The 21,002-nt window shown below is 54.7% G+C and overlaps 1 protein-coding gene across 3 annotated transcripts in view; it reads left to right on the top strand.

Moving 5' to 3' along the window:
• Window positions 1-21,002, top strand: part of ZBTB16 (zinc finger and BTB domain containing 16) — a 189,171-nt gene that overhangs the window by 92,522 nt on the left and 75,647 nt on the right. For all 3 annotated transcript variants that reach the window (XM_062197041.1, XM_062197040.1, XM_062197042.1), the window contains one exon: window positions 4,818-4,915. In XM_062197041.1, the coding sequence (XP_062053025.1) occupies window positions 4,818-4,915 (98 nt within the window). The remainder of the gene's footprint in view (window positions 1-4,817; window positions 4,916-21,002) is intronic.

A 21,002-nucleotide genomic window follows, 5' to 3' on the forward strand; every position in this document is an offset into this window, starting at 1 on the left:
GGCCTCGAGCCCCTCTCTCTCAGCCAGCTGGGGTCGCTGGCCTTTTGCTCTGGGCCCTTGGTACAGTGAGGCCCTCTCCTGCCATCTTTCCTTGGTCCTCAGCTGCCTGAGTTGGAAGCGGGCTGAGCCCCTCCTGCAGAGAGGAGGCACCGGCACAGAGGGCTGCCGACTCAGGGGCTGCAGGAGAGGAGGGTGGGGCTTGGAGATGGTCTTTCCTTGCTGTCACTCAGGCTTGATGGAGGCTCCCCCAGGAGATGGGGAGATGGGTCTCAGGCTCAGGCTTCACGCCACTGTGTAGTAGCCCTGGGCTTTCCTCGTGTGGACTCCAGGAGCCCAGCGCACATGGTCCCGTTCTGCACTGGAGGCTGCCCGGGAAGCTGTTGTAGTTGGAATACTGCTGGCCTCAGCAGGGGAACGCCCTCGCCTCTGCTCTGTGCAGAGGGATTTCTTCAGCAGAGTTGAGCAATCGCTTCGAGACTTGGTCTTCTCAAGAAAAGAAGATAGGCTTCCATCGACGTGAAGTGTGCAGTCCAAACCAGACAGGATCTCTGTGGGTTTTCAGACTTGCAGTGGCTCGGGGGTGGTTCAGATGATGTGCTTGGGCCTTGCTCGCCTGGTTTTACTAGTGGGAGTTAAGAGTTGGTGGGAAGAAATGATCCTTCAGTTACTTGCTAAAAGGCCCAGATTCGTTCAATGAGTTAGGTTTCTTTTGGATACAGATAGGAACTTGCCAGAAGTTAATGATTCTCCCCTTGTCTGTGGACAGAAGTGAAAATCTGTTCTGTGCCAAGTGAGTTGACCTAATGGGTGAGGTGCAGCCTGGGTGGGGTCACCACGGGGGGTAGGGGAGAACTTGACTGTGCTCCCTAGGCACAGACAGGAAGGAGCTGACTCATGGGGAGACGGATTCTCCATTGAGTAAGGGGTAGAGATGCTTGCGCCATGCTGGAACCACGTTCTTTTCTGGGTGGCTTCTTCTGAGAGAAGAGTGGGTGAAAACTCCCTCATCAAGCAGACGGTATGAAGAAAGGCACACAGATGTGCCCAGCTGTTCTCCTTTTCTGTGTGGCAATGGAGGCTGATGAACCTCAGATGGCCACGAGCAGCTGAGCTGTGAAAAGGCAGCACCAGGTGGGGAAAAGGTGCGTGTGTGTGGTAAGGAAGAAAGAGGTAGACGGAGTTTGCATTTTGATCTACATGCTTTGCAGTTGCATGACATGGTGCTGGTGCTGGGATATGGTGTGTACAGAGGGATAGATCACAGGTTCGTACCAATTAGCACTTACGCTCTAGAACCCAGTTGAAATTTGGTTTCCACATGGGCCACAGTGCAGACTGTGCCACAGAATCTACTGATGGCTGAATCCTCGCACACACTCTAGTTCTGCTCTAGGAAGTCCTTTGAATAGGAGAACCATCCTTGTCAGTCTTCCCTCGGTAAAGATGCCAGTAAACCAGGGCTGGGTTCTGCTGAACTTCCTTGGAAGCCCGGGAAGTCATCCCCTTTTTATCTTCTGAACTTTGTGTGCTGAGTCCAGGCCGCTGTGCCTGTGGGGCAAGACCTTTGTCCTTGTCCCACATACAGACTCACCTGGATGCTGTGCTCAGCCCTGGTATCCATGTCGGGCACTGAGTTAGTTTAAGCAGTTGCCCTGAGCATTGGACAGGATAGGCAGCTGTGTCTTTGAAGACTGGAGAACACATGGCAACAGAGTGGTTCCAAAGAAAGGTTGGTGATGAGTTCTAGAAGTTTCTTTCACTAAAAGTAAATAGCAAATGGATAAAGGAGGAAACTCAGGTCACCTGGATCAGAAGGGTTTACAGTGCATAAATTGCTGGGTTGGGTCTGGAGTTTTGCTGGGTCTTTCCTAACTGGACAACCTATATGTCTGAGGGTGTCCCAGTGGGTGGTGACAGATGGGGCATGGCTCAGGAAGAATCATTGTGTCCATCAGAGGACTCCTTGGAGGCTGGGAAAAACTTTTTTTTTTTTTATTTTTAAGATTTATTTATTTAAAAGGTAGAGTTACAGAGAGAGAGAGAGAGAGAGAGAGAGAGGTCTTCCATCTACTGGTTCACTCCCCAGATGGCTGCAACAGCTGGAGCTGGGCCGATCTGAAGCCAGGAGCTACTAGCTTCTTCCAGGTCTCCCATGCAGGTGCAGGGGCCCAAGGACTTGGACCATCTTCTGCTGCTTTCCCAGGTCATAGCAGAGAGCTGGATTGGAAGAGGAGCAGCTGGGACTCTTAACTGGTGCCCACATGGGAAGCCAGCACTGTAGGTGGTGGCTTAACCTGCTATGCCACAGCACTGGTCCCGGGGTACAACTTTTGAATGAGCAAAGTTCAGACGTCCTCCACTTCATTACAGGGGAGAAGGAATAGAGAGAATGTGGTAGGGTGGCTTGTCTTGAGGTGAGCTCATGACTGAGTCAGGATAAGGGTCGGGTCTTGCTCACTGGGCATCTTCCCTCCACCCTGCTGCCTCTGTAGTAAAAGGGCAAGCATGACCGCCTTGCACCACGCTGGTCTGCCTCCACCCACCGCTAGGCCGGTCCACCGGCATCTAGAGAAGGCAGTGGGGATTCCCAAAGCATGTTGGTCAGGGTGAGGGATTTGACCTGGAACCCTGGGGAAGGAGATGGGAGCCCATGAGGGGACTTTAGCCTGGAGGTGGCTCCTGGAATCTGAAGACTGAGCACTGTGGAGTCCTTTTGGAAAACAAAAGCAGGTGGGGGTCTGCCCTTGTGCCCCTCCCGACAGCCACCCCTGAGAGGTGAGCACCGCCAACACATCACCACCGAGGGAAAGGAGGAAAAGGAGCGGAACCCCCTGCACTGCCACCCACCAAGTCTCGCCGGGATGGCGTGTGAGTTTACTTGCCCCACCCTTTGTGATGCAAGCCTTTGCCACTCTGCAGCATGGCTATGAAAAAGCAAGCATCTGTTGTGCCTGAGCAAGGGGCAGGAATACTCTGCTCGTGTGTGTGTGTGCACGTGTGTGCACTCAACGTGCAGGCACATGCACTCACCCGCCTGGGTACGTATTTAAAAACATGCTGTGCCCCAGACACGATTGGGACATGTCCCAGTGCCCAGTGTTGTGAAATATATTTGGAGTGAAGAATGTTCAGTTAAAATGTTCTGTACTGTTACTGTTTCTCAATTTGGATGGATCAGCAATGGCCAGGAGCAAGATAACATGAGGGGGAGGGGGAGGCGGAGGGGGTGTCCTACAGGGTCACGGCTGGGTGTGTATGTGAGAGTGTGCATGCGCCTGCGTGCACTTGGGATTGAGAAATCATTTGTCTTTGGCAAGGGGGTCAAGAGAAAGTAAGCAAACAAAACAGTGTGGTTGGGAAAGAGTTCTGCGAAGAGAACTGTATGTGACCCTAGCAGAAGGCTGCCCGCATTGGATACCGCATGCCGTGATGGCCACAGACCGGGCGCCAGGCTGGGGGCTCACCGAGGAGACCACGTGGCCTGGACACACTGCTGGGTTCTCACTCTGGGATTCAGAAGGTGGTGGCAGTGGGTGGCTTCGTTTCACTGTCACGGTCTGGGCACTGGTGTCCAGATCTGGGTGCTGCTGGCTTGAGTGCCTATTACCCGCTGCCGCTCGCCCCATCCCATTTTATCTCACAGCAGCCCCAGGTCCCCAGCACTTTACTGCAGTTTTGACACATCAGCGTTCAGATTGCAATAGGTTGCTGGCTCTGAGAGAACCTTCTGTTCTCTCCTGCCCGCCTCGCCACCCCGCAGATCCTGTGTCTGGCTGCCATTTCCTGTCCTGTTCTTTCTGGCCCAGGGGCCCTGGAGGTGTTGTGAGGAAGGTGCTGACTAGGGCGGAGGTGGAGGCACGGAGGGCCTGAGAATGGAGTGTGGGTGGCTGGGCAGCTGGTGGCTCAGAGCCTCTCCCAGGCTGGGACGCTCTGCCAGCAGCCCAGTTCCCTACATCTTACTGGGCTTATGGCTACTTCATGACCAAACACAGCATGTGGAGTTGGGGTGCGCGGGCTGCGCTGTTGCAGGCTGGGCCTGTGGCCAGATGTTGCAGGGGCCTCTGTCTTCCCAGGGCTGAGCACACATCCCAGGCCACCTCCCAGAATTACTGTTATGGCAGAAGGTGCTTTGGAAAGCCTACAATGCTGCTCCCACCTTGTGGGTATAAAACATCATCTGGTTTCTTGAAACTCTTCTTTCTGTTGGGACAAGACATAGAGGAGAGGGAAGAGGCTCTACAACTGGGGGTGTTTGCTGGAGTCACCGCAGTTCCTGGAACATCTGGATGATCTGGGTGGGGAGGGATCTGTGTCCACAAAGACATCGGTTCCTCCATCAGCTTATTCAGGAACCTCCCCCGCTCCTGTCATTGGGGTGGCCGCCGGAGAGAGAGGTCAGACCCAGGTTCGGTTCCCCTGAACCTCATAGGTGGAGTGGGAGCCAGGCACATACACGGTGAAGGTAGAGAGACTAGCAGGCCTCTCAGCATCTGTCTGGTTACGCTGGGTACTTCTCCCTTCCTCCCTCTGAAACTAGATCTGGTTTTCCCCCTTGGTCTGCGTCCTTGCGGGTAAAGCAGCGGGCTGGGCTCTGTTCCTCTGGCCGTTAGCCAAGACCAGGAAAGAATCCTGGGTTGGCAGCACTCCATGGGTAAAAGGGCTGGCCTGGGGACCCAAGGATGTGTCTCCATTCGTGCCATGCCCTCCGCCTGCTGTCCTCCTTACTGTAGAGGGATAGCACCAAGCCACCAGGTAGGGGTGGGCCTGCCTCTGTCCAGCCTGAGCAGCTGCAACCTGTCTTTTCCTTTCCCCTACAGGAAGCTGCACAGTGGGATGAAGACGTACGGGTGTGAGCTCTGCGGAAAGCGGTTCCTGGATAGTTTGCGCCTGAGAATGCACTTACTGGCTCATTCAGGTAGGCGAGGACGCCCCAACTGACCCACTCGGCCACCCGCACCCCTGCTCAGAGTCTGCTGTGGCCTGGATGTCCCCTGTGCCAGCCTTGGTCCACCTTGCCCCGAAACTCCTCCAGGTTCTCAGAGCAGAAAATCCATCTCAATGGAGTGCCCATCTGTAGGCACCGGCCCTCATGCTGTCCTGGGCCTCCCAGGGTGTCATTGGGCACCCAGTGCCCCGTGTGATCTACCTTCCGAAGTAGGCTGCAGTTTCATTAGCAAAACAGTTGTGGAATTAGGTTCTCACTGTCTAATGAATCTGACTATTGGGTTCACATTATACAGGAGCCTTTAATTAAATAGATATAGAAAGGTTGGAACACAAAGCTAGTTATAGCATGCTGTCTTTTGCAAGTTAATTCTATCCAATTCTAGTGGGGTCGGCTGTGTGGCTGCTGGTAATTTTGCTCATGTTTGGGTAAAGCTGCTCTGCTCCACGAGGCGTGGCAAGTGGAGAAGGCCCCCGACATTCAGCAGGCCCGGGTGTTCCCGGGGAAGGGAAGGATCCAGCAGGTTGGGTGCCTCCGTCCCGAGACCCGAGGCTCATGTGCCTTTAGCTGTAGAGGCATCGACAGCTCCCTGCCAGGGCTGTGTTAGTTCACTTGCCTTTCTGTCTTGGAGTCACTTGAGGACAGGAGCGTCTTCTCACTTGGTCTTGCTCTTGCTCTCCCCTTACGTAGACAGCCCCCAGGTCCACCTCTTCTTTCCCCATACTGCTGCAAGCTTGGGCCTCTAGGTGCTTCATGCTTGTGAAATGAGCATGGGCGTCAGGGTTGGGCCGGGGAGAGTTCAGATCATGTTGGTGATCTGGGCTTCTGTGTGACCTTGGCCAGATGTATCTTGTGAAGCCCTGTCAATGCAGGGTTGCTAATGCATATACATGTGTGTGTATGTGTTATTTGTGTATTTGTATATATGTGTGTATTTGTGTGTGTATGTATATATATATTTCTTGAGTATTAGGTGGCAGAATCTATAGTGGAGGCATCTGTAGCAAATCCCTGGCATAGAAGTGGTATTTCATAAATGTCAGTGGCTTTAGTGTGTGCCTTCATCCCCTCTCCCTGCATTCCCCAAAGCTGTCTTGTCATCTCGCTCCAGAGACTCCGTGCCTGGTAGCCATGTGCTTCTGTCTTCTCCCCAGCCATCCCACTGTGGGCATGGTGTGTATGGGCTCTGTCGCAGCCTCTTCTGCTTCAGCTTAGCTGCCTTGCTGCAGAGCCCATGTGACTCTCTCCCATGGGCCCCATTCTTCCACCTCCCAGATCCAGGGACTCGGCCACCGCCAGCAGCTGTCCGTCTCAGCGTGTCTGCTCCACCCTCGGGTCCCTGTGTCTTCTACTCCCATGGGGCCTCCACACTCCACCCCTTGTGCCCCCGGACCGGCCTGGTCCCACCCACCTTCTCGCCTCAGCCCAGTCCCGAGTCCTGGCACCCTGTGTGCAGTACCTGCTTGGTGCTCATTGCTGTTTATTTTCATGCTGTTTTACTGCACCGTGTAGCTTCCTGCTTCCCTTCAGCTGTGGGCATTGTTTAGAGTTCAGCGTGTGGCTTTGTGAACGGTCTGCCACCCAGGTTAGCCATTCCTGCCCCACCATTGTTCCTTTTGCCCCCTGCCTCAGTGGCCTGGGAGGGCCTGTACCTCCCGGCCTGTTGTTAAAGGTCCCTTGTCCTCTCGGGAACTCGCCCCAGTGACTCGTTCCTTGAGGCTGGTGCACCAACTGCGCTCGTCCACCCGTGGGGTTACTGGTGGTGCTCCTGTCCTCCGAGACACCGAGTGGTTCTCACTCCATCATCTGCTCAGGACAGCCCTTCTCCTATGTCTCCCAGCGTCCCTCGGACAATGCCATCCTCAGCAGTTCCCCCCTCCAGCCAGAAGCAATCATGCCCTCCTCTGGGTGCCCACATTTCTTCTTTCAGAAGCTCTCTTTGGGATCAGTCTTTTTTTTTTTTTCCTTTTTGACAGGCAGAGTGGACAGTGAGAGAGAGAGACAGAGAGAAAGGTCTTCCTTCCGTTGGTTCACCCTCCAATGGCCGCTGCGGCCGGCACGCCGCACTGATCCGAAGCCAGGAGCCAGGTGCTTCTCCTGGTCTCCCATGGGGTGCAGGGCCCAAGGACCTGGGCCATCCTTCACTGCACTCGCGGGCCACAGCAGAGAGCTGGCCTGGAAGAGGGGCAACCGGGACAGAATCCGGTGCCCCGACTGGGTCTAGAACCCGGTGTGCCGGCGCCTCAAGGCGGAGGATTAGCCTGTTGAGCCACGGCGCCGGCCAGGGCTCAGTCTTGTCTTCCGCATGTTATGGTTACTTATGGTCTTGCCCTGTGTCTCCCACATGGAAGCCATAGTGATATGGTGGGAAGAATTTGGCCACTCACCTCTGGATGATGTGAGCTTGGGAAAGAAATGCAAACTCGGAGCCTCAGTCTCTTAATCTGTAAAATGAGAACATTGAGCCCGCCTGGAGATGTAAGACTCAGCTACTCAGTGCTGTGCTTTGTGTACAATCAGTCTTGGTAAGTGTGGCTTTCCCTTTGCTCTTCTAATGGACCTTCAGGGGCAGGATCTGTCCTCACTGGGTCTGGCGTATTGCCTGGAGTTAACAAATGTTCACTGAATGAATGAGTGCCGCCTGGGAGGCCGCGGAACAACTCAGGAGAACTCTAGGCTCCTCTGAGGAGCTCGCTGTGGGGGCAGCCTGGAGCCCACTGGCCCACATTGCCCCCTCTTCCAGGCAGGCAGCCAGGTGGAAGTTAGCCACTGTCTCTCCTGTGAAGCACACGGCTGCCCTGTTGGAGGGGCCACCAGTGAGGGCAGGGGCTGTATTCATACTTCGAGGTGGGCACAGGGTCCCCAAATCAGACGTGAAGTTGGCTTTATTACCCTCTACCCCTGCCACCGTAGGGCTGGGGGTTCCCTGGGGAAGTGCTGCCCGGTCCTACTTGAGACACTACCTTGAGGTCCCGTGGTCCCATATGAATGCCTGGAGGCTTTGGGAGCGGGGTCCTGTGCTCCTGCTTTTCCCTTAGCATGCTGGGCTTTGTGGGCAGCACAGCTGGCTGTGTGGAATGACTCGTCCCACAGCGAGGATTTGGGGCTGGGCAGGTGTGATGAGTCATGGTGGTGCTTCACTCACAGCCTGCAGAGTTGGGGAAGTCAACTCTTTGGGTTCTTCCCACTGTCCCCAGCGGGTCCCTCACCCTCACTGGCGTGTCCTGAAAACAAAACAACACAGAGGGCTTAGAGCGGCTGGCTCACTTGCACAGTTGCTTACCTCGGGGCTCTCTGGAGAGTCCTGGCCTCGCCGGGGGGATCAGGCTGGGCCTGACAGATTCTGGTGGAGGTTCCACCTGCTCCGATTGCTGCCCCCAGATGCCGGATCACAAAACAGTGTGATGCTCTAGAAGAGGTATTTGATTGGACGAGCTGAAATTTTGCTACTGCTCTGCTTTGAAGGTGCGTGCAGGCAGCTGATAGCACCAAGCAGTCTCCAGGTCTACAGTGCAGACCCATTGCACAGGAGCTAACTGGGGGAGGTAGTGGGGAGGCAGTGGGGAGCCTAGAAAGGTGACAGTCACTCCAGAACCCCGGATCTGCCTGGGGGCCATGGCCACTCCCTTCCATGCTGCCGATCCTGCTGTTCTGTGGGGCTGGGTGGAGGCGCTGCGTGGAGCTCACTTCCTCACTAGCTCTGCATGCCACAGCCCCCGCCCCCTCTCTTGGCTAGCACTGCCAGTGTTTGTTATTGTAGTTCTGGCGCCCAGCCAGGCCTGGCTGCGAGCCAGACTTGTGGGTACAGTATGTACAGTGAGTGCTGAGCCAAGTTTGTCATCATACACGATTAATTTTTTTTTTTTTTTTTTTTTTCTGATCTGGTAGGGGTGGGGTGAAGGAAGAGGCAAGAAATGAGTTTCTCTGATGCTGGCGAAGAGGCCACACTGAATTCCGCCGAGATGTTCTTTAAGAGAGAGGCAGAGAATGCTCCTGCCTGCTGCTCCGTAGCCTCTCCCTGGCTTCCTCCTCTACCCTGCGTTTCCTATCGGATGGAATCAGCCTGCAGGAGATCCACAATGCGGGCCTTATTTCCAGTGACTGGAATACTAAATTTATACTCCTAAATCAGTTTGCTTTGTGTTGAAATTGACAATTTGTTTAATTAGAAGTTTGCCCTGTAGGAGGCCTGTCTGAGACGCAGTGCTTTCTCTCTCTCTCTCTCTCTCTCTCTCTTTCTTCTTCTTCTTCTTCATGTGTTTTTAAGATCCTAGATGGTAGTAGGGAATGTTCAGTGTAATTGAAGTTTTTATTTAGATTTGAGTGCGTTAACTAATCAAGTGTTTATGAGACATACCTGATGGTAACAAGAAGCTGCAACGAACCAGCAGTAAAGTAACTCATGAACTAAAGAGCTATCTGGCCCAGGCCCTGGATGCACATAGGTGGCTTTTGAGGTCAGAAGGACTGGGAAGAAAGGCAGTCTCAGAGGCTTCGCTGAGCTGGCCTTGGGCGGGGGTAAAGCTTGGGCACAGGACTGTGCCTGTGGGCGTGGGGAGGACCCCCACCCCTGCTGCCTTGCTGCTTTGTGGCGATCGGGCCCTGTGGGATCAGTGGCTCCATGATCTCTTTGCCTCTCCTTGTTCTCTGTCGCTGCAGAGGACACAGACTCCAGTTGGGTATGGTGGTGTTCCCCATATGGGCAGGTGGATTGTAAGCAAGCACACACCTAGCCCTGCTGGCCCCTGGTGCGGATTCGGCTGCAAGCTACCAGGGCTTTGTGTGTTTGGGTGGCCTGGCCCTGTGCTGGGAGCGCCATTCGTTTCTGGGTCCTGTGAGACTGGGCGCAAGGCACGTGCCGGGCTCTGTGCACTGAAGGGTGGAGAATACCGCAGCATCCCTGCCCTCAGGGAGTTTCTGTCGTGAGATCACGCCCAAAGAATGGAGCCTGGGCTGTGTGGCAGGACGCGGTGCCCAGGGAACTGTGCAGGCAGAGGGGCCCTTCCACGGGAGGGTCCTCCTGGACAAACTGGGGAGAGCAGCAGAAAGCACCCAGCACGGGGAGGAGAGTGCAGGGCGCTCAAGGAGAGGCGGGACGACAGCCGAAGGCCTTGAGTGGCAGAATGATTGGCGCTTCCCTGAAGCCCTGCAAGCTTGAGAGGGAGGGACACAGGAGCAGAAGGGACTGTGGGACGTTCTGATGTGCACTGGGTGGCATCCTGGGGAGAGTCAGGGTGGGCAGCCCACGCTGGCCACGGCTGGAGTGTGGAGAGTCCGGCCCTGGTTAGGGCCACATAGCCCTGTTTTGGCCGTTGGTCCCTCTGGTGGGGGCGGGGGCAGACCCCCTCCTCTCACTGCTCCCGTGCCCTTGCCCAGGCACTGCGAGGTGTGGCCTCTGAGTCACAACCACAGGGGGATGAACGTGGACTTGACCTCATAGATTTTCAGATTCTAGCAATGACGTGAGGTGGCCGGGGTCTGTCATGGGGGGCGTGGGTCATCTGTCCAGCAGGGGAGGGGACTGGTTCTCTTATGCTGTCCCCTGTGGTGATCCTGTGCAGGAAGAAAATAACCAGATGGCAAAGAGGAGTGCCTCGTCCTTGCAGCTTCTCATTTCTTTCTTTCTTTTTTCCTGCCTTCCTCCCTTCCTTTTTGGAGCACTTGGCTTTGGGTTCCAGACTGCTGCTGCTTAGAGCCCAAGAAGGTAGGGGAAGAAAGTGACGAATTCCCAGAGGTGGTCCCCTTGCCCATGACCGGAGGGAGAGCCACCCTAGGGTCTTAAGATGGGGTCGTTGGGCCTGGGGCTGCTTCTCATCTTGCAGCTTCCTCTCCCTTTCCCCTCTCTCTTCCCGGGTTAGTGATCTGCTCAGAGAAAGAGATGGGGGGTGCGGGGACTGTCCGGGCGGGCACAGGAGAGCTCGTGGCCAGTCTTGTTTTTCTCTGCCTGCTCTGCAACTACCTCTCCTTCCAGCTCCTGCGAGCTCTACCTTCAGGGTAGAGCCGGGAGATAAGGCAGGAGCAACCTGCTCTGGGCCCTAAGACTTGGCACCACCGAGGGCAGGGTTGTGAGAGTGGAGGAGACCAAAGATCAGAGGGTCCTCCCTTGGGTCCGTGTGGGTGGAGGGCTTGGAGAGAGAGAGAGCAAAGAGTGAAAGGAAGGCTGTTTCTCTGGTTCTCTCCTGAACACACTGCTCTCTCTCGCCCCCTCCCTCTGAGGTTGGCCTGCTTCCCGAACTTTTTCCCAGAGTGGTGTCGTCACTGGCCTGCCGGCAGGTCTGGATGTTCTGCCAGCATTCCAGAGAGTTTATGATCGCTTGCAGATGCGCCTCCAAGAACACACTGTACCCAAAGCAGAAATTAATGCAGGCTTGACTGCCGTCCAAGCCCATACACGGGAGAGAGGAAAAAGAAAACAAAAACTGTTTAATGCTGTTTATAAATTATACACTGGCTGATGAAAAATACATTTCTCTCCTGCCCCCTTCTCCTCTCCCCTTGCCTCACTGCCCCCTGCCCAGCCCCGCCCCCTCTCACTTTCTGCCTCAAGAGCTTAAATGGAGACTGAAAGAATATAGTTTTGCTTTTTAGCTCCTGTTTTGGCTGAGATCCGAAACCCTGCCGCCGATTCACAGCCCGAGTGTTTCTCCCTTTTACCTGATGAAATATACTGATATTCTAGCCCTGGCGGGTGTTGTTGATTTTGCTGTCAGAGTGTTTTGTTGCTGTTGTTGTTTGGTGGGTTTTGGGGCCAGGGATTGTGTTGACAGCAACACAATCAGGTTCTGTGATAGTCCCGGGTGCGATGCTGGCCCCAGGGAGGACAGATCCCCTGCTTCTGTCTGTCCATGGATGGGCCCTGGGTGTGCGAGGCCAGGGCCCCCAGCCCCTGAAGAGCTCTGGTCAGGCCAGCTGAGCTGAGAAAGTTGGGAAAGTTGAGTGCAGGTCATGGTATTAAACAGTGTTTATACCACTTCTCTCCCAGCCTTGCACCTCCAGCCCCTGTGTGAGGAAGAGGAGGTTTGCATCTCTCTCCCCCTACAGCCCCCCCAATACACACGTCTCTGCCTCCATATGGTGCCTTGGCAGGGGTTGGGGAAGATGGTTCATCCACCCCTTTGGATCCCAGCCTCTCCCGGCACCTCGCAAGCCCCCCGTCCCAATTTATTCTATAAATTCGCTTCCACATTATGTCTATCCATTTACATGGCTTTTGTGTTTTTTAATACTGCTAATGTTTATCATTTGCCCAACAGGCTCGACAGATTTTGCTTCCTGTAGAGCATCGCGGCTGTAGAGCCCCCTCGTTGCTAAGGAGCAGTCTCGCCGTACTGTAATGGGCTGATTGTGTATTCCACTCAGCGCTGTCTCTTATTTTTGTATGCAAGACAAAGTGTTTTGATGGAGGACGATTGCGGCAGTGTCTGGAGGCTGTTTGGAGTTTTATGGGCTGTACAGTACACTGTGTGCTCTCTGAACAGAACACAGGCTGTTGAATTTTGGATGGGATTTGTCATTTTTCCCCCTCCCCCAGAGAAGAGCCTGTCAGATAGAACATTACTTTAAGGGTGGAGGAAAGAAAGTGGAAATTATGTAATAATCTTCCTCCTCCTCCTCCCTCTCTCTGCCTCCCTCTCCTTTCTCTCTCTGTCTCCTCCCCACCCCCCAGTGGTTTTTCTACCCCGAAGTAGGGTGGTTTCTCCTACGCAGCCCCTCTCTTGCACCACTCGGCTGTGCAGAACTGGCTGATGACGCTCCTGCTAGGAAATGAAGGGAGTCCTGGGGGTAGCTGCAGGGACAGCTGTCTGTCCACCGTTCATTCTCCTTCTCTCTTCTCGTCTTCCTTGCTTCTTCCATCCATCCGAAGTGCTGGGCTGCTTTGCGGCCCTAGTTTTTGTCTGAGGATGAATGGATGATGGGGGCTCAGGGTTGGGGTATTTGCATGGGGTCCACCCGCAGGCAGTGCCCTTTTCTTACGTGTTGTTTTCACCCGCCTTTGCCTTCCTGGACATGCCCCCTGCTGGAAGGGTTCAGAGGGGGGCTTCCATGCCGTCTTCCGGCCCCAGCTCCATGCCCTGGCCGTGCCTGGGTCTCAGCCTCTGGGGCTCAGGTGCTGCCTTGCCCGGTTTGTCACGCTGTCGCAGGCTGTTCCTTGCCGCCTCGGTGGTGGCAGGTGTGTGGTTTGAGCAGCACTCCCCTGTGCTCCTTCCATCTCCCCGGCTCCTCTCATCGCACTCCATCCCTTTGTCCTCAGTCCTTGTCTGTGTCGGCCTCAGGCTCTCTTGACAAGCCTCCCTGTGTGTTTCCTGTCTTCCTTCTGTCTTTGTCTTAATTTCTATCTCTTCTCACTGTCTGTCTCCAAATCCGTCCCTCCCTCTTCCTGGAAGTTTCTTGGCCTGGAAGTTAGGCAATGGTTGGAAGGGGGAACAAAGTGTCCCCCTAGCCCAGAGGCCTGGGAGACTGTAGAATGTCCCCAGCACCCAAAACCTCCAACTCTTGCCTCGAAGGGATGAACGTGGAGCTTCTCTGCCTCACAGCCTGCTCTTCCTAGGTCCCTGGATGTTTTCTAAGTTGCGTTAAGGCTTTGCACGAAGTAGATGAGCAAGGTTAGGCATTGTGAGGCCCTCGCTGGACTTTGCCACTCAAAGTCCACCTTGCTGGTGCTCTGCCTCCCTCTGTCCTGCGTGCTGAGTGCAGAATCCTCCTGACACCTTGCAGATGGTTTGCCCCGCGTGCCCACAGCCTGGCAGTGTGCCCGGCTCCTAGAAGGCTTCCGATAAGTATTTGCTGAATAAATGAGTATCCTGTCACTCAAGCGGTGGACGACTTGGGCCGATTTGGGTTTGGTGGGGCCTGAGGTGCCCTCCCTCAGACACAGATTCGCAATATCATACGTGGGAGCTGCTCCAGGGCAGGGGCTGGTGCCAGGGAGGGCCCTGAGGCTCTGGCTTTCTCAGTCTTGGGGAGAACAAACCACAAGGAGCCATCAGGAGTGGAGGAGGGCCCCCGAGATGGAGCAGCTGAGTGGGGAGACTTGGGGCTTTGGGGGCGGGGAATCTGCTCAGCTCTGGTGACTCAGGGTGTAGGGCAGTGGTGTGCACAGGCCTCGGGCTTGTATTCCACTGGGCTCAAGCCAGATCCCTTTGCTTTTGGTAAGCTGTGGCTGTCACAGTGGGCCTGGGAGTGAGTCTCTTGATCTTTCAGTCTGTTCTCAGTGAAGCTGGTTGGTCGGGACAGACCCTAAGCACCTTCTCACCCAGAGGCACCAAGAGGATAGGCACACGGGGTGGCCTCTCAGCCTCCACACTGCCCCTCGGTGACACTCAGAGAGATGACGTTGTGTGCACCTGCCCGAGTGGTCCTGCTGACTGCATCTCTCGGGCTCTGCTTCTCTGGAGCAGTGGAATTGTGAGTCTGGCTAGGGCAGAGGACTGGACCCCTCATGGTGTGTGTGTGCGCGCGCGCGCCTGGGAGAGGGGCATAGAGGCGACAGGGAACACATGCAGAGTTCTGTGGAGCTCGCAGCCTCATTGTTGGTCAGGGTAGGTGGAGACAGTTGATTCAGATCTCTGGGCCAGAAGGTGGGGAAAGCTGCTGTTGTATTCCCAGCAGTGAGGGGCAAGGTCCTAATCAGAACACTGTGCGTGCATGCGTGCGTGTGTAGGGGGTTGTGTGTGCAAGCGTAAGGCAAAAAAAAAAAAAAAAAAAGAAAAGAAAAGAAAAAAGGTTGAGAAGCAGCATTTACATGAAATACTCAAAATTGTTCTTTCGCTGTAATGGGCCCGCACAGACCATTACCTTAAGATTCAAAAGCTAAATGAGCTCATCATATCTAGTGACTTACCGACATTCATGCTTGATTGCAAAGCCTGCTTTACCTTTGCATGGGAACCTCGGCGCTGCTCGTTAATTATCCGACGTTGCAGGTTCAGCCGGGGGCTTGCTGGTGCTGTGTGACCCCACCAAGGAACCCTGACCTGTAGGGCCCCGATTGGGGTTTCTGAGGAATCCAGTGGGCTAAGGCGGGACCTGGGTTGACTTCGGAGGGGACAGAAGTTTGTGGGGTTTTTTTTTCCTGTGATAATTCGAGTTTCCTATGAATGATTCTGTGTGGCGCGCACTACTATGCATTTTCATAACTGTCTCCTCTGCTTTGGGTAAAGGAAGGGAGGGAAAAAATAACAGCAGCAGCGTTCTGTGGGCAAAGGAAGAAAACAAGAGAATGGGGCAGAGAACAGGCTAAATTTAAAATTGTAATTGGCTGACTTCCACTGGCTTGCGGGTGTTTTAATGACTCATAATAACTTCATTTAAAACCAGCTGAGCAGAAAATAGATTGGAGAGGAGCCTCGGGCCATTATGGATTTGTTTTTTTTGACAAGCTCAGTTTTCAGCAGTCAGGAAGGCTCTCAGAGAGGGCTTGGCTGTGTTTCTCTCCTCTCCTCTCTCTCCCTCTCTCTCTCCCCCCCCTCCTCTCCTCTCCCCTCTCTCTTTTCTCTCTCTTTCCTTCCTCCACCCCCCTCAGGTTTGGTGGTCTGCCCGGGAGAGAGAAACCAGGGCTAGTTTATTATTATTTCTTAGACTCCCCCAATCCTTTATTTTTAACTGATTAAAAATAGATGCCTTGAGGTAATATTTTAGCATCGGTAGGATTTTTTTTCCACTTTTGATGTGGTAAATGGAACATAAATAAAATTGTTTTCGAAATTACGGAATTAATTAGGTAGTAAAGCGGCTCTAGTGCATGCATTCCCTTTGCCTTTTGGTTATTCCCCAGCCTTGATCCGTATCGGGGGGCGTGTCCCTGTTTTCCCAGGCCCCTCCCCCCCCAGCTCCTCCTCCCTCCCACTGCGGACCCAGCCTTTGAATGGCGAGATTCTTTCATCATCCCGGCAACAGCTAGGTGGTTTTTCAGAAATCAGTGGGGTTTGGGCAGGATTGATCTATCTGGTCAGCCCTTCAGTCCCAAGAAGCACGAGTTTTGGGAGCTGAAGGCAAAGGCTCTCACCTGCCCCTGGCTGCTTGGAATGGATCCTGTTCCTGTGCCGGGAATGGTGCCAGGCCAGCCAGGGGTCCCTTTTTCCTCTCTGTTCAAAGTGAACCTGCTCAGCCGTGGGATGCATCTGTCTGGGCAGGACAAGGGCCGCCCCATCTGATCGTGTGTACGGTTTATCTGCTCCCTTAGGGCCCCCCCCCATCACCCTTTTTGTAGAGTAGCTATTTATCTGTGATTCCTTTCTCACCAACTAAGCTGTAGACTTCTTGAGAACACGTGGCTTATTTCTGTGTGTCCATCCCCCCCCCCCCAACTCCCTGACCTGGCGTGGTCACCCACCTGCATAGCGGCTGTCGCATTTGGCATGGGCAGGTGTGTGCATGAGCCCAGGGAGGGAACACACCCAAGACGCCCCTGCTTCCTTCCAGCCCTGGGAGCTGGCAGTCTGAACAGAGACAAGCGGGGAGGCAGGGCCCTTGTTAGTGGCGGGTTCTGTTGCACCCTCACGGCCTGACACACAGCAGCTCCCGGTAAATACTTGGCATCTGTTCAATGAGCGAGTGGCTCAGAATGGATGCAGAAGACTCGGGAAACAGAGGAAGGTATTTACGCTTCCCGAGTGCCTGTTGTGTTCCACGCACCAAGCCTGGTGTTCTGCATATGTGAGCTCACTTAATTTTCCGTTCATCTTGGAAGTGAGACAGGCTGGTTCCACTTGACAGCTGAGAACACTGAGACTGTAAGAGTCAGCTCACTAGGTGAATCCTCTGCCTGCGGCACCAGCATCCCGGGTTCTAGTCTCGGTTGGGGCACCGGATTCTGTCCTGGTTGCTCCTCTTCCAGTCCAGCTCTCTGCTGTGGCCTTTGAGGGCAGTGGAGGATGGCCCAAGTGCTTGGGCCCTGCACCCGCATGGGAGACTGGGAAGAAGCACCTGGTTCCTGGCTTTGGATTGGCGCAGCGCCGGCCGTAGCGGCCATTTGGGGAGTGAACCAATGGAAGGAAGACCTTTTTCTCTGTCTCTCTGTCTATAACTCTACCTGTCAAATAAAAAAAGAGTCAACTCGCCTAAGAGCACACAGCCAGGCAATGGCTGGATCTGAAGCCAGGCCCTCTGTCCCCTCCTGCCTACCTTTGCTTTTCTTCTAGTAAACGCTACAACTGCTCCTGACCCTGAACCTCTGGCCTACTGCTTTTGAGTGCTTGACCTGCTTTTCTGTTTGTGGAGCTAACCCAATGTCTTAGGCCTGGGGAGTGAGATTGGGAAGGGTCTGTGCTCAGGGGTTCTGGGGTGGGGTGGCCAATACAGTAATTGGTTACTGCCCCACATGGCCATGCACCTGCGCCACCAGGAGCAGGTGTGGCTTATTAGTCTCTTCCTGCTCTGCCTGCACAGGAAGTGTTCCCTGGTTGCTGAGGTGTGGCCATTGTTCCTGCACAACGCCTTAGGGTGGGTAGTTCTGGGAGCATTGCTGGAGGGTCTGGGGGTGGCTCTCCCCACCCAGGGGAGAGCTTGGCTGTGTCCTGGCCTCACTCCTGCTGCACGGAGAAGAGTAGAAGTAGAGAGCTGCGTGTGTGGGCCCTGCTGGGGGAGGAGGCATGCTGCGCGCTCAGGTAAGCTCACCTCCTGCAGCCGTACACATGGGAGCTGGGACCAGGAGCTGCATAGAGCTCTAGCCCTCGGAGTGGGATGGTCAGGAGGACTGCAGCCGCCCTGCCTGGCCCTGCTATGTCCTGTGAAGCTGGACGACTTGGCATGGGGGGTAGTGCTGCCTCTTCTCTGACAACCTCGTCTTCCCCAGGCACACAGCTGGGGCTGCTGGAGCCCTCTCTGGGGAGCAAAAAGATCCGCCAAATGGGAGCCAGATGGTGAAGATTGGGCAACCGAGAAAAACCTCAATGACTGTTCCGGGTCACACGCATGGCCCTCTCCTGGGTCTCCTGGGGAGAAGTTCACAGCTGCTGAACTGAAGGCCAGTGGCATGGGCAGGGGCGTGAAGCCAGTGTCCTTCCCTTGGGGCGTGGACAGTCTGGCCGAAAGGGGGACAGCAGTGCCCCGGCAAGAGACAGTGTCACCTGTGGTGGGTATGCTCCTTGTCTCCGCAGGGGGCGAGAGGTGAGGAGAAAATGGCTTCACGTAGGAGGTCTGTGGGGTTGGGGTGGAGTCTTCCCCACTTCCTTCCCCAGAAGGAGCCGTATGCTGGGTAGCGGGCTAGTTTTCTGGACTAGAGGGGCCGAGAACTTGGCCGAGCTGGAACTGGCTAGCAAGCTCCTCCTCCCCCTCTCCTTCGCCGCTGCCACAGCGTCTCAAAGAGGCTTAGAGCCCAATGCCCTGCACTTGAAGTCCTCTTCTCCCACCTCAGCTGGTCCCTTTACCAAATGAACACACCTATGAAAGGGATGCTTTCAACTTGGGTCCAAAGCCAGAGGAGTGTTGATTTCTTGGGAGGGGGTCTTGAGAAGCCCCCAGATATGCTGTGAGTGTCTGGAGCTCCACAGAGCGCAGGCTGAGCAGACAGAGTGCAGAGGGTGACCCCTGGGTGAGGTTCAAGACAGACCTGGCCTCCCAGGAGGGCGTTTGTGGGCCCTGTCACGCTGAGGCATCCAAGATTCCCCATGAGTCCCTTAGTGCAGCAGGAGCCCTTGGTGGAAGGCGATGGGAGAGGGCTGGTGCTTCTGTAGTTAGGGGCTCCTTTGCTTGGCTCTCTCCAGGATTCATTTTGACAACGATGTCTCTTCTAGACTTTTCCCCCTGCAGCTGGCCTTGAGCCGCTGCCTGTGATGCCAGCATCCTTTATAGGTACTGGTTCGAATCCTGGCTCTTCTATTTCTGATCCAGCTCCCTGCTAATATTCCTGGGAAAGCAGTGGAAGATGGCCCAAGTCCTTAGGCTGTTACAACCACATAGGAGACCTGAAACTCCTGGCTTTGGCCTGGCCCAGCCCCAGTCATTGTGGCCATCTGGGGAGCGAACCAGCAGATGGAAGATACCTGTCTTTCTCTCTCCCCCATTTTTCTGTAACTCTGCTTTTCAAATTAATAAAAACCTTAAAAAAAAAAAAGACTTCTCCCCGGTAGTTAACATTAAACTTCTTCCTCCTTCTCTCCACTCCAAAACTAGTCCTGTTTTGATTGTAGTTCTTTTGCTTGCTAGGGAAGAGGGACAAAAAGGCAAATTGTAAACTTTTCATTAGGCAGCTGGGATAAAAAGTCTTCTGGGGTAGTAGTCTCGCTGACTATTAGAAGCTAATTGAGCTCGGGCAGCTCACTGGCGGCTGCGTGTTGTTGGGGTAATTATGCAAGCCCACAGTTGTTTTCAGTAACAAAGTAACTCCAGGTAAGGAGAGAACTCCAAAACTTCTGATTTGCCGGCATCTTCCCCCATTGCCTTTGTTAACAGGAGTCCAGGATAGACAGTGGGTGGGAGATGGAAGGCTGCTGTCTGTCCCCTTCCCTAGGGCCTGATGGGAACAACCCAGCGCAGGTGAGCAAGCCCTGCTGGGGGCCAGTTTTGCACTGATTTAGATTTCGGGTCTCGATTAAGACGCCCTGGAGTAATGGACTGAGAAGAACAGGTGCAAGCTTTGGAGCTGACCTGGGAGCAAGGAGACTGACAGGGCCATGTCTTTTTTTGCTTACCTGTGTGCTGAGGGCAGGCCCTGGTACAAGTACTGAGAGCAGAGTCATACCCTTTGTCTCTGCTGGGATTGCATCCTTCCTGGGTAGGTGAGCTGCAGTTTGGATAAACCGGACCGCGATGAGAACCTCGTGGTGGTGGGGGGTGTGTGTGTGTGTGTGTGTCTTTTCCATCCCATGGGATTGTAGGTGGCGAACATCTTTAGCCATGCCATGCTACCCAGACCTCCACCCCCATTCAGAATCTTAATCAGGAGGTGGGAAACGGGCATCCACGGGGCCTGCACTCAGTGGGCTGGGAAGGGCCTTTCAGTGCCCTTTGGAAGGGGCCCCAGGCGCAGCCACGCTGAACGCGTCCTCTGGGCGGCCCTGCCTCACCTCTGGCCTGTGGCCCAGCAGCACTGAGTCATGCCCCTCAGAGAACACCATGTCACTGTGCCTCCTGATGGAGCCCCCGGCCCTCAAGGTGACAGGGGAGTCATTGTCAGCGCGGCGCTCCAGCTGGCTGCCACCACGTGGCCGGCCTGGCGTCCTGCCCTTGCATCTCGACCTGCACAGCCTGTGGCTGTGCCCTGGAGGCACGCAGGGCTGTGCAGAGTGTGGCTGACTGTTTCGCTTGCTCCTGCTTCTCTCGTTTCGGTTTCCAGGACTCCTTTCAGTCTCTGCCTGGACCGTCTTTTTTTCCTCCATCTCCCAGTTAGGAAAGTTTGCCACAGTCAGGGGCTGGCTGAATCGAGGCACCAATGTAGTGTTTGCTTAAATTGTAAAATTAGCTGAGGAAGTTAATGAGGCGTTCCGAAGAGCGGAGTGTAGATAAAGGTGCTCCCAGCACCAGGAGATAGACAGGGTAGGGACAGGAGCCGCTGCCCAGGTGTGAGGCAGAGGCTCAGCCAAGGGAGTGAGTGTCCAGGCTTAGGACTTTGCTGTCGCTTGCTTGGCAGTGGCACCTGAGATGTCATCTCTGGCTCTTGGGACAGCTCCTCTGGCCCTTCTGCGTCTGTTGGGATGCCCTACCGCAGCTCCAGGGATAGCCCCAGACTGCCCACAGCTGCCCTCAGTTAGCCACTCTGGCACCCTCCTGCCTTTTTTTGTTCTGGGCAAAGATGAAGAGACAAAGACTAAATGCTTTGTCTTAGAAGGAGCCCATAGTGGGTGCCAGTTTGTGTCCTGGCCGCTCCACTTGCGATCCAGCTCCCTGCTACTGACCTGGGAACAGCAGCTCATGGTAGTCCAAGTGCTTGGGGGCCCCTGCCTCCCACAGGAGAGACTGGAAGATGCTTCTGGCTTCAACTTGGCTCATCCTTGGCTGTTGCAGCTATTTGGGGGAGTGAACCAGTGGATGAAAGATCTGTGTCTCTTCCTCTCTCTCTCAAATAAATAAATTTTTTTTTTTTAATGAGCCCATAGAAGGGAGGAGGTTAAAGACAGCA

The sequence above is a fragment of the Lepus europaeus genome, chromosome 7, assembly GCF_033115175.1.
Source record: "Lepus europaeus isolate LE1 chromosome 7, mLepTim1.pri, whole genome shotgun sequence".
In the NCBI taxonomy this organism is placed as follows: Eukaryota; Metazoa; Chordata; class Mammalia; order Lagomorpha; family Leporidae; genus Lepus; species Lepus europaeus.